The sequence below is a fragment of the Ornithodoros turicata genome, chromosome 6, assembly GCF_037126465.1.
Source record: "Ornithodoros turicata isolate Travis chromosome 6, ASM3712646v1, whole genome shotgun sequence".
NCBI lineage: Eukaryota > Metazoa > Arthropoda > Arachnida > Ixodida > Argasidae > Ornithodoros > Ornithodoros turicata.
The window spans coordinates 49,797,431-49,811,112 of NC_088206.1; the positions used below are offsets into that span (position 1 = coordinate 49,797,431).

General features: G+C 46.5%; 1 protein-coding gene across 1 annotated transcript; it reads right to left on the reverse strand.

Annotated features, from left to right (window-relative positions):
• Window positions 1-6,222: 6,222 nt before the first annotated feature.
• On the reverse strand, window positions 6,223-7,892 carry LOC135398010 (uncharacterized). Its single transcript, XM_064629464.1, has 6 exons — window positions 7,825-7,892; window positions 7,632-7,760; window positions 6,957-7,123; window positions 6,717-6,863; window positions 6,470-6,655; window positions 6,223-6,400 (listed from the first exon to the last, which is right to left on the reverse strand). The coding sequence occupies exons 2-5, from the start codon at window positions 7,673-7,675 to the stop codon at window positions 6,573-6,575; spliced, it is 441 nt and encodes a 146-aa protein (XP_064485534.1). The 5' UTR covers window positions 7,676-7,760; window positions 7,825-7,892; the 3' UTR covers window positions 6,223-6,400; window positions 6,470-6,572.
• Between the last annotated feature and the right edge of the window lie 5,790 nt (window positions 7,893-13,682).

Consider the following 13,682-nt stretch of genomic DNA (forward strand, 5'->3'; position numbering starts at 1 on the left):
ATCTTCTTTGATTAAATGTGCTATCCCTTCTGTTTAATCGAAAACGCGTGATTACCACTAATAAAAAATATTGCGTATGATGTGTGATACTGCTTCAATGCTATTGCATCATGCCTGTAATAAGTATAATCGTTGTTACGTGTATTGTGTTTCTTCTGCATCAGGTTTTTTGGCTGTGTTTTTCTCCTTCACACAGAGTCATAACATAATTCCTGACACTAATGACTTTAATAAATATATTTTCACTTGTACTTTTTGTGTATGACCCTTCTTTGCATGTCTATGCATCTTATAAGCGCGCGGACAACCCTCCGCACACGCGCCGATCGCGGGAAAAAATACGCGCAGGACTCAGGGCAGGGCCCAGGGGGGGTGCCGTAGTTTCTCATCCCCGCTTACGCCCACCCTATACATACTACTGGCGTGGCCCCGCTGGTCGCTGATGGCCGGTGATGACAAAGTGGCGGTCCAGATTACGTTCCCACCACTAATCTCTATGTATAAAGGCTGGATCGCGCATGGGAGAGGGGCTCGTGGGGGAGAGGCGTGCCTTCGGGCCGCCATGTTGGTGGGCCCTAAAGTGCTGTGTGTGCCCATAGAGAACAATGGGAGGCAACAGAGATTGTGAGTATTTATTGCGCTGCTAGCATTGATCGTTGTTTGTCGTCACACAATTTTGTAAGGTGACAGTATACTGATGTATCCTAACAGTGTTTCACAGGTGTCCTGCCGTTCGATTCTTAATTACGTTATGTTTTGCATTCCGAAACTAGACCGTCACTGCAGTGCAGCGCTGGGGATTGTACTACAGCACGTTTCCCAGTCAATATTTCAATAAGAAACGACTTGAGGTTAACACCAACCATGTATATAATATCCCGTACTGCGTTCTGAACAAAAATTGTTCCATAAAGAACGGTCCGGGAAAGATATACTCGCATGGCAGAAAGAGATCGTTCTGTAGAATCACAGCCGTTGTTTTAGCCGTGTATGCGTTTAGTATGATTTATATCAAGCATCGCCTTAGAAAGAGTCTTTTAGTAAACGACAGCGGTGCTTTGCCTCGCAAATATGAACACACCGAAGCACAGTTAATCAGGTAGTGATGCAAGCTTAATCAATTAAGTTACTTGAAAAGTGGTAACACCTCCTTGAGACACAGGACTTCTCTTTTTGAAGTACAGCCCTTCTAGGTTTGTTTGCTTCTTCCTTTATTTGTTCTGATTATTTGCAGGCGCGGTTGTGCCAAACTGAATGTCCTTCTCCAGCACTCACATGCTTTTGTTGAATACAACTGCAGCGTGAGAAAAGCTGCTTGGGGACGGTGTCCTGCTATCCAGTGCTGACTTTGTCATGCTTGTTATGTGGAGCATGTTCCAAAAAATGCAGCTCCACGTATGGTCTTCAAATTGCAACAGGACTATTTGGAGCTTGAAACACTTGTGATTTTGTCATTTTGGCCCTCGTGTACCCAGTCTGTGAAACGCAAACAAAAAAGTCTAACACGATATGCTTTTGTAATGAAGATCACTGATGATGAGTAAAGAGAATATACGAGTTCAAGTTTATTCAATATTTTATATCATTCATTATATTATTCAACATTTTATGTCAAGTTTATACAACATCAAGTTTATTCAAGTTCAAGATTTATTTCTTGCACTTATGCGTTTCAGGATACAATGAACGTGCAGGGAGGTCGCAAAAGACTACATTTATTGTTTTGTGACCTTGCTACAATGGCAATATATATTTTAGGAATGACAATGGTCAGGTACGCTCTCTCAATTTTAGGTTGGAATGAGCAATGAATAGCAACTCCCCTCCTGATATTTTCTCATATATGCTAAATTTTAAATTTAATGTGATCGAATATGTGATAATATAATAATAATATTGTCACGAAGCGAAATGGGCCGGCGAGTCGTCGAATAAACAGCAAACGGTTTATTAAACTACTTGGTAGCAAAAGCACAAGATGATAGCTCTCTTAACACAACTGAGTCCAAAGAATGAATGCTCCAGCCTGGAGCGCACAAGCATTTAAGCGTCGCGCCGAAAAGTCTAGAAACAGCACGTGCAGCAGGCGATGTGTCTGGAAGCTTCTTTCTTCTTCTTCAGCATGCGCCGGCATGAGATGTACCGTTCGTGCCTGCCCTGGAAGTTTCTCGAAGATGATTCGTGGCAATATATAAGAATATAATACAGTAAAACCTCCAAAGTCGGACACCTCCTTACCTCGGACAACTCCCCATGTCAGACAAGATTTCATTGCACGGGCAGGCTCCCATTGAAACTACACGGGGACGAAATTCTCTATGTCGGACACCTCCCTATCTCGTAAGTAGGACAGGGTTTTCCCTGCTAAGTCGGACAAAACCCTGGCCAAATTACCGGCCCATATCGGCCCATCTTTGCACCAAAAATACCCAAAACGAGCCAGTGGCCTTGACTTTCGCCCCCTTTTTTCCCTATACTGGTCTCAGAATTTTGTTGCTTTAGTTTTTCCGAGTCCAAAAACAAGTGCTGTCAGTGTACATAGTAATTCTTTGTGTGAGCACTTGTCTTCGGTTTGTCTAGAGCCTTTGAACGCACACTGCACCAAAGCAACGAAAAGTGGGCTGACGCTTCAGAGACAAGTCATCGCTGCTCAAAAAGCTCCAGAGGTAATGCCATTGAGTGGAATCTGAACAGAATTGAATCTACTAAAATCAGTAATAATTATCAGTGAAGAGTGGGTAGAGGTACCACTGCCACCAGGTACCACTGCCACCAGGTACCACTATTAGGCACCACCACCAGGTACCATTCAGGACCGTAAATTGAAGAAGGGGGACATTTCTGGCAACACAGCTGTGATCTTCTCCATTTTTTGTTTCCCTCATTTTCTGTAACTCGGACACCTCTATAAGTAGGACACGCTTCTGCTGCACCGCAGGTGTCCAACATAGGAAGGTTTCACTGTATGTGATAAATGAATGTGATCAACAGTAGATGTAAACAACATGAGTAGCCAGAGAAGTGCATTCTCAATAAATAATTTTCTTCTTATAGCGTATATGTGCATGCCTATTACCTGAAACAATTATTACAGTTCCATGACAAGTTTTAATTTCTGAGAGTGTACTGTAGAGGCTGCTTAGATCTACAACAGTTCATACAAGGTATTATATACTGTGAATGCTTTAAAAATCCCATGTGACACATATGCCTTTACTTTCTGGAGGTGCTGTGGTAGTCAAGGTTTGTGGGCATTACGCAGGTTCTGCACCCATTTCTTGAGTATGTTGAGCCAGCTGTGAAGTAACCTGCATTGATGATGATTATTCCAATTTTTATGGTGCATCGACAACAAAGGAAATAATACATCAACACACTGGTTTGGGTGCAACCAGTTAAAAATGAATATGTTGTTTAATAAATGCATGGGAGAAATGTTAAAACATCAGTTTAAAACATGGTTTACAATCCCTGTATCTTCTAAAAATTAAAAAGATTAAAAACTATTCTAAAAAGAATATGCGGAACTCTTATAAAAATAATTATAATCTCTAATTATTATATTGCTGGGTGAAGGAGCCTAAAGTCTAAGGGGCGTAAGGGATGTAAGAAAATATGCAAAACTGAGAGAGGCTAACCACAGTGCGTGCACTGAGGTTGTTCCTTCCTGTAAAGTAGAAACCAGTGGATGAGGAACGTGATGCTTACCTGTACACCCAGCCGTATCACACTGCACAGATTATTCACTGGGTAGCCCTCATGACGAAACCTGTATTGAGAGACCACTTTTGCCTTAAAAACTGCTACAAATAGCACGACACGCTACAAATTATTACTATCGTAACAAGCTGACGATACAGCTGAGACACAAAGGCGTTATTGAGGTCGCGCCACACCACCGTTACGTATTTTCTTTGTCACAAATCAAACCAAGGCACAAAACAATACCAATACATGAAAAAAGGTGACAATCGTGGTCTCATTATGACGTAATACCGAACTTGTGCGCGAAGGTAATTCAAAGAAATGAATGTGGCACTAGCTTCCGCAGAGAACACCGTGTACCATGCTAGCAATGCATGCAAAAAAGCGCTCGAGTGCTTGCACATATATTGATGACAACACTACCTGTGTAGTTTAACATGTTCTTTCAAGCATATTATGCACTCAAACTGTATTTGCCGCCGGGTAAAATGCAAGTGTGCTCGATTGAACGTCGGAAGAGCGATCAAGCAACCTGCATCCAGTGCTCGTTTTGGGCAAAAAAACACTTCATAATGGTCAACTAAATATACAGAATGGACGCCTATTTATTCCTCGATGAAGAGTGACTCACCTGTATAAATTTAGGCCCTGTAACCTTGCCAGTACGGTTGGTACGACTGTAATTGCAAGAAGTTGCCATGATCGCTGCTGCGACTGTTGTGGTTACAGTAAGATGGCGGCCGGTTTCTTCACGCTCGCGCTCCCTATCCGCGATCCAGCCTTTTACAATCGAGATCAGTGGTTCCCACGTGGCCAGGACAGATGTTCATGAATAAAGGTATACGGATCAGCAGGCGTGTTACCAAAGGCAAGATACAGATGATTATTAAAGGGGCCGTAAACAGGTACAAAAGGTGCACATTTCTTTGTGTTATATTATTGGAACTTAGTCAGTGAAAAGTCCTTGCAATTACTAACGCTCAAAAACAAAAGGCGCGTGCATACGGATGAAATATTCACTGCACTCTTTCGCATTTTAGCTCCGCCCCGCGCTTTAACTTTACGTCATTTTGACGTAGCGCTTTCCCCACCAATTACGATTGAGTGTTCCACGTATGATTTTATTTCAAATGCGGAATTGGACTAGATGAGCGTGAATCCTCTTCTATTCAAAATCTAAACAGTTATAGCCTCAAACTGAGAAAGAAATGCGTTTAATTTAGGTATCATACGCGCACTACGTTTTCTGGGCAGTAGCACGCAGTACACCACCTGCAAGGTACATATAAATGGTAGCGCAGCTTGCATTGGCCACCACGTCTTCAAGGGCGGCCATAATAAAGACCGTCAGCGCCATCCATCCGTTGCGGGGCACACTACAAATTTCGTCATAATGACGTCACCTGGACGTCACGTGGTACGTCACCGTTACGTATAGCACGGGGCGTGCCAGGCGCTCGCGCAGCGCGTTCTTTCCACCGCGATGCCGAGCCGCAGAATGTCACAATCGCTGTTGATAGCAAATCCAAGAGCAAAAGCTCATGAGCAATTTGTGAACAGAGATGAATTAACACTAGCGACATGCGTGCAACAAAGGACACAGGAGACCAGGTGGGGGCTTGCTTTCTTTTATCACAGGTAAATTCGCCATGGCATTGTAAACAGTATAAATACAGTATAAACAGTATTATGTAGTCCGTCCAACTCCAGTATAAACACCCACGACAGAATAATGTGCAATAACCAGTGTGACAGCCTATGTAGTGAATAAGCACAAAAAGATAATGTACAAATTCCAGCAAACATAGATAGGGCCCAGGACTATTGCTGTCCCCATGCACATCTGGAGCTTTCCACATATCTCTCGTACCAAGAAGGCGGAAGTGAACATATTTGCACTTTTGGGTCACATTATATGATACTTGCATGCTGTGTGGTGCTATGTCTCCCAACAGTTTTTGGCATTCGTAATGAATGCTATGGAGGAATTCGAAAGCACAAGTCCATTAGCTCAGTTTAGAAGTCTGTGATACTTTATCTTGCAAAACAGCCAAAATACTATCAGCTTCCAGCAATGACAACCTTGTTCAGAGCATACACACTGTTCATGACTACTACTTTGATTACAACAGCATTTTTGTATTAAAAGCATGTCAAAGCATTGACAATGTTTTCTGCTTCTGCTATTTTGTGCACATTTTGCTACGTGGTGTAGGTTTTTTAAGCTGCACAAAGTGCTTAGCCCTGCACATAACTGCACGTACATACTGGCAGTTGTGCACACAACTATCGAACTCAGCACATGATCCAAAATATAAAATTACGTACTAGGGATCTATGTAGACAGGTATACACTAAATGCATATCAAAGAGAGGGCAAACTGCTGATGATGCAAAATAGAAAATCCATGCTAGGAATCTATATACAAGGGGAAGCAAACAACAACTTTATTATGGGATGACGGCTGGGGCTTCCACACGGATACACCTAATACGTATCAAAGAATAGCAAACTGCTGAAGATTCAAAATAGAAAATGTATGCTAGGTATCTATGAACACAGGTGCTGAACACAGGGCTTGCAACTGGTGCACTTTCTTGCGGAGGTTATCCAGCTTGCCTTTTGTTGGCTGTGCTGGAGCTGCTAGACTACTGGACGATGGGCAATCTTTGGGGGGATGCCAGCCACTTCCACCTGCAAATGGTGATCAAAAAGCATTCACAAGTCTGCGGACTTCATGGCGGTAGAGTATTCGTCACATACCTCCTAAGTGCTGAGGTGACGAGACTGCACGCAGTACACCAGACGACGTTCCTGGCAGAGGAGTGACAACTGCAGCTAGAGGGGAGACAACAGTGCTCTGTGTTTACAAGGCTGGTGCGTGTTGTGCGTAGCTATGGTCCTGATGAGACAGATCACGCTGTTGCTGACTTTCTTCAGTACCACACTCTGATGAAGCAGATGATGTCGTACAGTTAGCCAACCCAACAACTACGTTACTCAAGTATACCTTCAGCATGGCAAGGATGACTCATCTGGTGAAGGTGTATTGCTCCTGTGCTGTCGTCATCGCAGGCTACCACAGCTTGCACACGTTCCTCCGTTGAAGGCCCACTGCTTTCAAGTCTGCTCTGATTGGCGTAGGCACTACTTCCTCCTGTAAACCACCAGTAGCACTCACAATAATTGCCTCTAGAGTTACAACATTTTCATGTGATAACTTGAGCATACCGACTTGTATTATACTTACCAACGCCATGCAGTGTGCGCTTCAATGTAGGAACTGCATCCCACCGAAGCCTTCCTGTGCGCAAATAAGCAACTGGTGCGAAGTGCTGGGAGCACAGGACCTTAGAGCGAATGGAAATTAGACTCGTATCCGCCTCCAGGTTGCAAAACTCCAGCCACGCCTTGTACCTGCGAAGCAGTTTTATTGTTGAAGAATTATGCAAAGCTGTGCCACGAAAACATGCACTAGCTACAGCAGCCTGACCCTGTATGCCCTACATTCAGAGTTAAAAAAAAAAGAAAAAATCAGCATGCAAAGCAAGCCATCAACATGCTAGCATTGGGTACATGTAAGCACATGCAGCACAGCCCTTTGTGTCCCGTACATGCAAACCGTTGCAAAACTCCTCGTTGAACGCAGCCCAGCAGCCACATGCTTAAATATTTACATGTTTACCACCTCACTGTGGAAGGATGACCTATCCAGGGAGTGTCCATACAGACTGAAAGCTGGAAAACAGGTGATACCATTGAAACGCTATTAATCTTATGTAACTTGCACTATGTTCACTTCACCGCTCTCAATAAAACTCGGGGGGAGAGGTACGCATTTTACTTCAGCAAACACTGCACGTCCTCAACCAAGTGACTCAGCTCCGTTCTCGGCCGTAGACACTTATAATATATAGGAACTCACCTCAAGGGGTCCCGAGGAAAACGGTGGAAACTTATACCGCCCATAGTGTCATCGGCGTCACAGTTTCCTTTCTCCTTCAGGAGGCACCTCTTATGTAGCGCCTCGACATGGTGCGTCTCCCGGTAGAGCCTGCAGGAACAGGTTTACCGGCGTTCTGTTGTGTTTTACCATTGTTCGTGTGTGCCTGCCTTACCTTAGTTCTCCGAGAAGTGTCCCCTGTTTGACTTGGTGGTTTGAAATCGAAAAGACGACGATGAAGAAGAAAACGGCTATCAACAGTCACAAAGCGCGCAGTCAACGTACGGCAAGCTCGTAGCTAACAACATGCTGAGGGACAGGAACCGGAAGCGTACTCGGCTCTGTCTATAATCTTACGTATTACTGGCAGACCGGGCGAATTGCTATATTAAAAATATGCATATTGGATTAATACACACATTATTCGCGCCTCCGATCAAATTATTTTTGTTTACGTTCGTAGTTTGCCCCTCAACAACCACGCTCGCATGTGTATCATGAAGGGCGCAGTGTTGCTAACACAGATTTGGTATTTTTTCTCGCCTTCGCTACCATTTATATGTACCTTGCCACCTGCGCGAATGAATATCCCGGACTACAGTTCCGGAATCTTAGGCAGGTGCGCGATGGAACATCTTCGTCATCTTCGAATGGTTCCGACAACTGGGCTGCCGTACTTTGATTTGATCCATGCGGCATCGCGTCACCAGCTCGCGTGGTACAGTGGATAGCGTGCTGGCCATGTCACATCGTGACTGGGAGGAACCCGGGTTCGAATCGCGTCATGTGATAGCAGCCCAGCTGTTGACGTTTGCGCCAGCCGGAGATGCTGAAGATGTCATGTCGTTGAATTTCGGAACCGGAGGAAACGTGGAATTTCGGAAACCGGAGCGCAAAACGTCGTTTCGCACAAACAAACTGAGCGCTCAGACTCACAGCTGATAACGAAGTATGTTTATTGGCTGGTAATTCGAAACGTCATGTGCGCAGCTGGGCCGCCCGATTGGACGGCAAAGCCCTACGTAGCCATGTGACGTATGCGTTGTGGAGAGAGGCTCGCTGGTTACTCATCTTTAAAAGTAGTTATACGGGTTAATGAGCTGGCACGAGCCGAACGAAATGTATATTTGGGTACTATGAGATGCGTTCTTTCATGGGGTATCATTATTTCAGAAATGTTTGGTGGCCTGTTTACGGCCCCTTTAGGGTTTTAGGTTGGTAAAGGGCCGAATTAAAGAGTTCATAGATGTTGATGCGTCGACGCTGGGCGATGAACTCCCGTGGCCTCTCTCGCGCCCACCGCTTTTGTGGATAGACGATGCCACGATGAAGACGACGATTGGTCGGTGGCAGTGATGATGATGATGATGATGATGATGATGATGATGATGATGATGATGATGATGCTCACACGACCTCCACGTTGAAGAATGAACTGTCCTCAGAAGCAGGGCTGGGCAAGATACTTCAAAAAAGTATCTTCGATGCCGATACTCGATACCCTCAAAAATTGTATTTCCGATACCGATACAAGATACAGAACCGAAATTGACTTTCGATACAGATACTCGGTACTGTATCGTCGATACTTCGATACATAACTGAAATGCCGAATATAATACAGGTGGTGTTATGATTAGCGAAGTTTATATTACTGAAATCACAATATAATAAAGCTGGTGTTATGATTCGCGAAGTTTACATCACTGAAATAACAATATAATAAAGCTGGTAATATCATTAGGGAAGTAAAAACATTTATTCGTTATTTCTAGAGCCTTTAGTGTATTTTTATAGCGCACTTTTTCTGACAGGGCTTGAACGTATCTGACCGCACGGATTTAATGAAGCTGCACTGTCTAAGCAGCTAGTCTTGTTACAACTTCAGACTGAAGCCATGGGTACGTTGAAACGATCGCATCAATAAGCAGCCTAGCAAAAAACAATTCTTTAAGACAATGTTCTTCGTGCGTACCGGTCTGTGAGCACTTGACTATACATACGAATAATCCTGAAACTTTTTTTCTGCTGCTTTTATCGTTTGGTACTGCAGTACTTACCCGGTAGCCTCTGACTTTGCCTCTGACTTGATTTTCTTAGTTGGCCGTTGTGAATTGTGAGCTGTAGAACGGTTTACAGTGCTCAAGCTAAGCCGGCGGTTATTCTTTCCGCATGGCAGACGCGGAAACCATACTTCAAGTCAAGTGGACGTGCTCTTGCGCACTGAGGAGGGGGACATCGGGCAGCGCAGTTCCAGAAGCCGTGAGGTTGGTCCTGTGAAAGGCGTTTTCGGCGCGCCCGCCCTAGAAAGAGACGGAAGAGATTCTTCTGGAACGAACTAGAAGCCGCGCGCGCCCACGAGCGCGTCCCAGGGCAGGGCCCAGGGCCTCCTCTCAGGGCGACCTTGACGATGGAGCGCGCGCGTGGACGTAAGCTTCGAACGAATTTATGGTCGACATGTCTACGCCGCTGCGGCCTGGCTTGTACTACCGCCTGAGCGAGCGCCGCCGACCCTAAGTCTCACAACAGTCTCAATATTTGCGTCTTTTTTTAGTATCGAGTATCGTTAAAATACACGATACACTAAAAATGTATTTTCGATACCGATACTCCGATACTCTCATTTTTGGCACGCGATACCTAATACCGATACACAAAATGTATCGAAAGGTTGTATCGAAGATACATGTATCTGCGATACTGCCCACCACTGATGATTGGACAATGGAAATTTGAATTCTGTACGCGCAGAAGCGGACGTACGACTACAGACGACAGCAACAGCTCCTATGAAAACGCGTAGAATGATGATGATAATCAACTTTAGAAAGAAGCATCTCCCGTGGGACATTCACCGCTTGTACAAAAATACTAAGGTAAGGTGAAGTACAAAGTACAGCAGAAATTGAGGAAGCAATAACCGGGCCGGTGAGTAGCGCCACCGCAGAATTGCACGGCATCCTAAAAGCTCTGCGGCACATTGGCAGCTCTCCCGCGAACAAATGTGTCGTCTGTACAGACTCCAAGGTAGCCGTGGAAACCATCAGAAAACAGAACCCCGACGACCTGCTCGTGTACAATATTGCAAAAGCCTTCACCTCTACTGCAAGAAACGGACACACAGTCTCTCTGCAGTGGGTTCCTTCACACTGCGGAATGCCAGGAAATGAAAACCAAGCAGTCTACCAGCAAAACCAAGTTGTCTAAAATCCCTTTTTCCGAGTCAGATGCGAAGAGGTCACTCAGAAAATCCACAAGTAGAAGATCAAACAGGTCATGGAAACATGTCCAGCGGGAGTCCGATTACATGACCCACATCACCCCGACTCACAAACAGTCATCCCACACGACAAGGGCCGAAGCCTCGAGATAGCTATTCACCGGATCCGTCTTGGTGCTTTATATTAGAGCACTGCACGGGCCCAGGCTTACCCGAAAGCTCGGCCCGGCCCGGGCTTTGCGTTTTTTATGCGGGCCTGGGCCGGGCTCGGGTTTCAGCCACCGGGCCCGGGTCGGGTACGGGCTCGACAACGGCGACCATGGTCGGGCATGTACGCGAACATATCTGGCGAGACTGGACAGCTGAATTTTAATGTCTTTTTTTTTTCATTGGGTGTGGTGTATCATGGTATTCTCATATGAGAACTATCACTTTATTATATGTGATCATGCTTATTTCGTGTAATGGGTCTGGATTTCACACGAGCACTCACACATATTTGGGGACGTTTGCTGTGGCGGGCGCGCTGAGCAAGCCCGGAACGAGGGCAGGGCAGGGCAGGGCAGGGCAGGGCAGGGCAGGGCAGGGCAGGGCAGGGCAGGGCAGGGCAGGGCAGGGCAGGGCAGGGTAGGGTAGGGTAGGGTAGGGTAGGGTAGGGTAGGGTAGGGCAGGGTAGGGCAGGGCAGGGCAGGGCAGGTCAGGTCAGGTCAGCTTAGCTTAGCTTAGCTTAGCTTAGGGACACACCAGTGGCGTATCTAGAGCTACCTGGGCCCATGGCAACATGGTTAACATGATGTCCTTGGGGATGCGTTTTCGTGTTGTCCGCATTAGGTTTCACACTATAACCTCTCTAATGGCGGGTGCTTTAGATTATTTATGAATGTGCCAGGTTGAGTACCCGACATGGCACATTCACATCCGACCACATAATAGCGCCCCTGTTCACCTGGCGCCCATGGCACCTGTCCACACCTGCCACACCCTAGATACGCCACTGGGACACACATAGGTTACCTTGGGACATATTTCGTTCCCGTGAGAGTCCTGTACGAGGGTCAGTTAGGTTAGGTGTTCTGGCATATTTCGTTCGCGTAGGAGTTCGAGACGGGGGAATAACACCGGTGCATGCGCAATAGAGCTGAAATGAGGTAACTAAGGTAAGGTGAAGTACAAAGTACAGCAGAAATTGAGGAAGCAATAACCGGGCCGGTGAGTAGCGCCACCGCAGAATTGCACGGCATCCTAAAAGCTCTGCGGCACATTGGCAGCTCTCCCGCGAACAAATGTGTCGTCTGTACAGACTCCAAGGTAGCCGTGGAAACCATCAGAAAACAGAACCCCGACGACCTGCTCGTGTACAATATTGCAAAAGCCTTCACCTCTACTGCAAGAAACGGACACACAGTCTCTCTGCAGTGGGTTCCTTCACACTGCGGAATGCCAGGAAATGAAAACCAAGCAGACTACCAGCAAAACCAAGTTGTCTAAAATCCCTTTTTCCGAGTCAGATGCGAAGAGGTCACTCAGAACATCCACAAGTAGAAGATCAAACAGGTCATGGAAACATGTCCAGCGGGAGTCCGATTACATGACCCACATCACCCCGACTCACAAACAGTCATCCCACACGACAAGGGCCGAAGCCTCGAGATAGCTATTCACCGGATCCGTCTTGGTGCTTTATATTAGAGCACTGCACGGGCCCGGGCTTACCCGAAAGCTCGGCCCGGCCCGGGCTTTGCGTTTTTTATGCGGGCCTGGGCCGGGCTCGGGTTTCAGCCACCGGGCCCGGGTCGGGTACGGGCTCGACAACGGCGACCATGGTCGGGCATGTACGCGAACATATCTGGCGAGACTGGACAGCTGAATTTTAATGTCTTTTTTTTTTTCATTGGGTGTGGTGTATCATGGTATTCTCATATGAGAACTATCACTTTATTATATGTGATCATGCTTATTTCGTGTAATGGGTCTGGATTTCACACGTGCACTCACACATATTTGGGGACGTTTGGTGTGGCGGGCGCGCTGAGCAAGCCCGGAACGAGGGCAGGGCAGGGCAGGGCAGGGCAGGGCAGGGCAGGGCAGGGCAGGGCAGGGTAGGGTAGGGTAGGGTAGGGTAGGGTAGGGTAGGGTAGGGTAGGGTATGGTGGGGTGGGGTAGGTTAGGTTAGGTTAGGTTAGGTTAGGTTAGGGTAGGGTAGGGTAGGGTAGGGTAGGGTAGGGTAGGTTAGGTTAGGTTAGGGTAGGGTAGGGTAGGGTAGGGTAGGGTAGGGCAGGGCAGGGCAGGTTAGGTCAGGTCAGGTCACGTCAGGTCAGCTTAGCTTAGCTTAGCTTAGCTTAGGGACACACATAGGTTACCTTGGGACATATTTCGTTCCCGTGAGAGTCCTGTACGAGGGTCAGTTAGGTTAGGTGTTCTGGCATATTTCGTTCGCGTAGGAGTTCGAGACGGGGGAATAACACCGGTGCATGCGCAATAGAGCGGAAATGAGGTAACTAAGGTAACTAAGGTAAGGTGAAGTACAAAGTACAGCAGAAATTGAGGAAGCAATAACCGGGCCGGTGAGTAGCGCCACCGCAGAATTGCACGGCATCCTAAAAGCTCTGCGGCACATTGGCAGCTCTCCCGCGAACAAATGTGTCGTCTGTACAGACTCCAAGGTAGCCGTGGAAACCATCAGAAAACAGAACCCCGACGACCTGCTCGTGTACAATATTGCAAAAGCCTTCACCTCTACTGCAAGAAACGGACACACAGTCTCTCTGCAGTGGGTTCCTTCACACTGCGGAATGCCAGGAAATGAAAACCAA

What these genes read in the sequence shown, in the direction of transcription:
- LOC135398010 (XM_064629464.1), bottom strand. Translation starts at nt 7,675, where the DNA reads ATGGGCGGTATAAGTTTCCACCGTTTTCCTCGGGACCCCTTGAG. An exon ending in TTTCCTCGGGACCCCTTGAG is followed by an intron (nt 7,124 to 7,631) that starts GTGAGTTCCTAT and finishes ACTGCTTCGCAG; the next exon opens with GTACAAGGCGTGGCTGGAGT. An exon ending in GCGCACACTGCATGGCGTTG is followed by an intron (nt 6,864 to 6,956) that starts GTAAGTATAATA and finishes GGTGGTTTACAG; the next exon opens with GAGGAAGTAGTGCCTACGCC.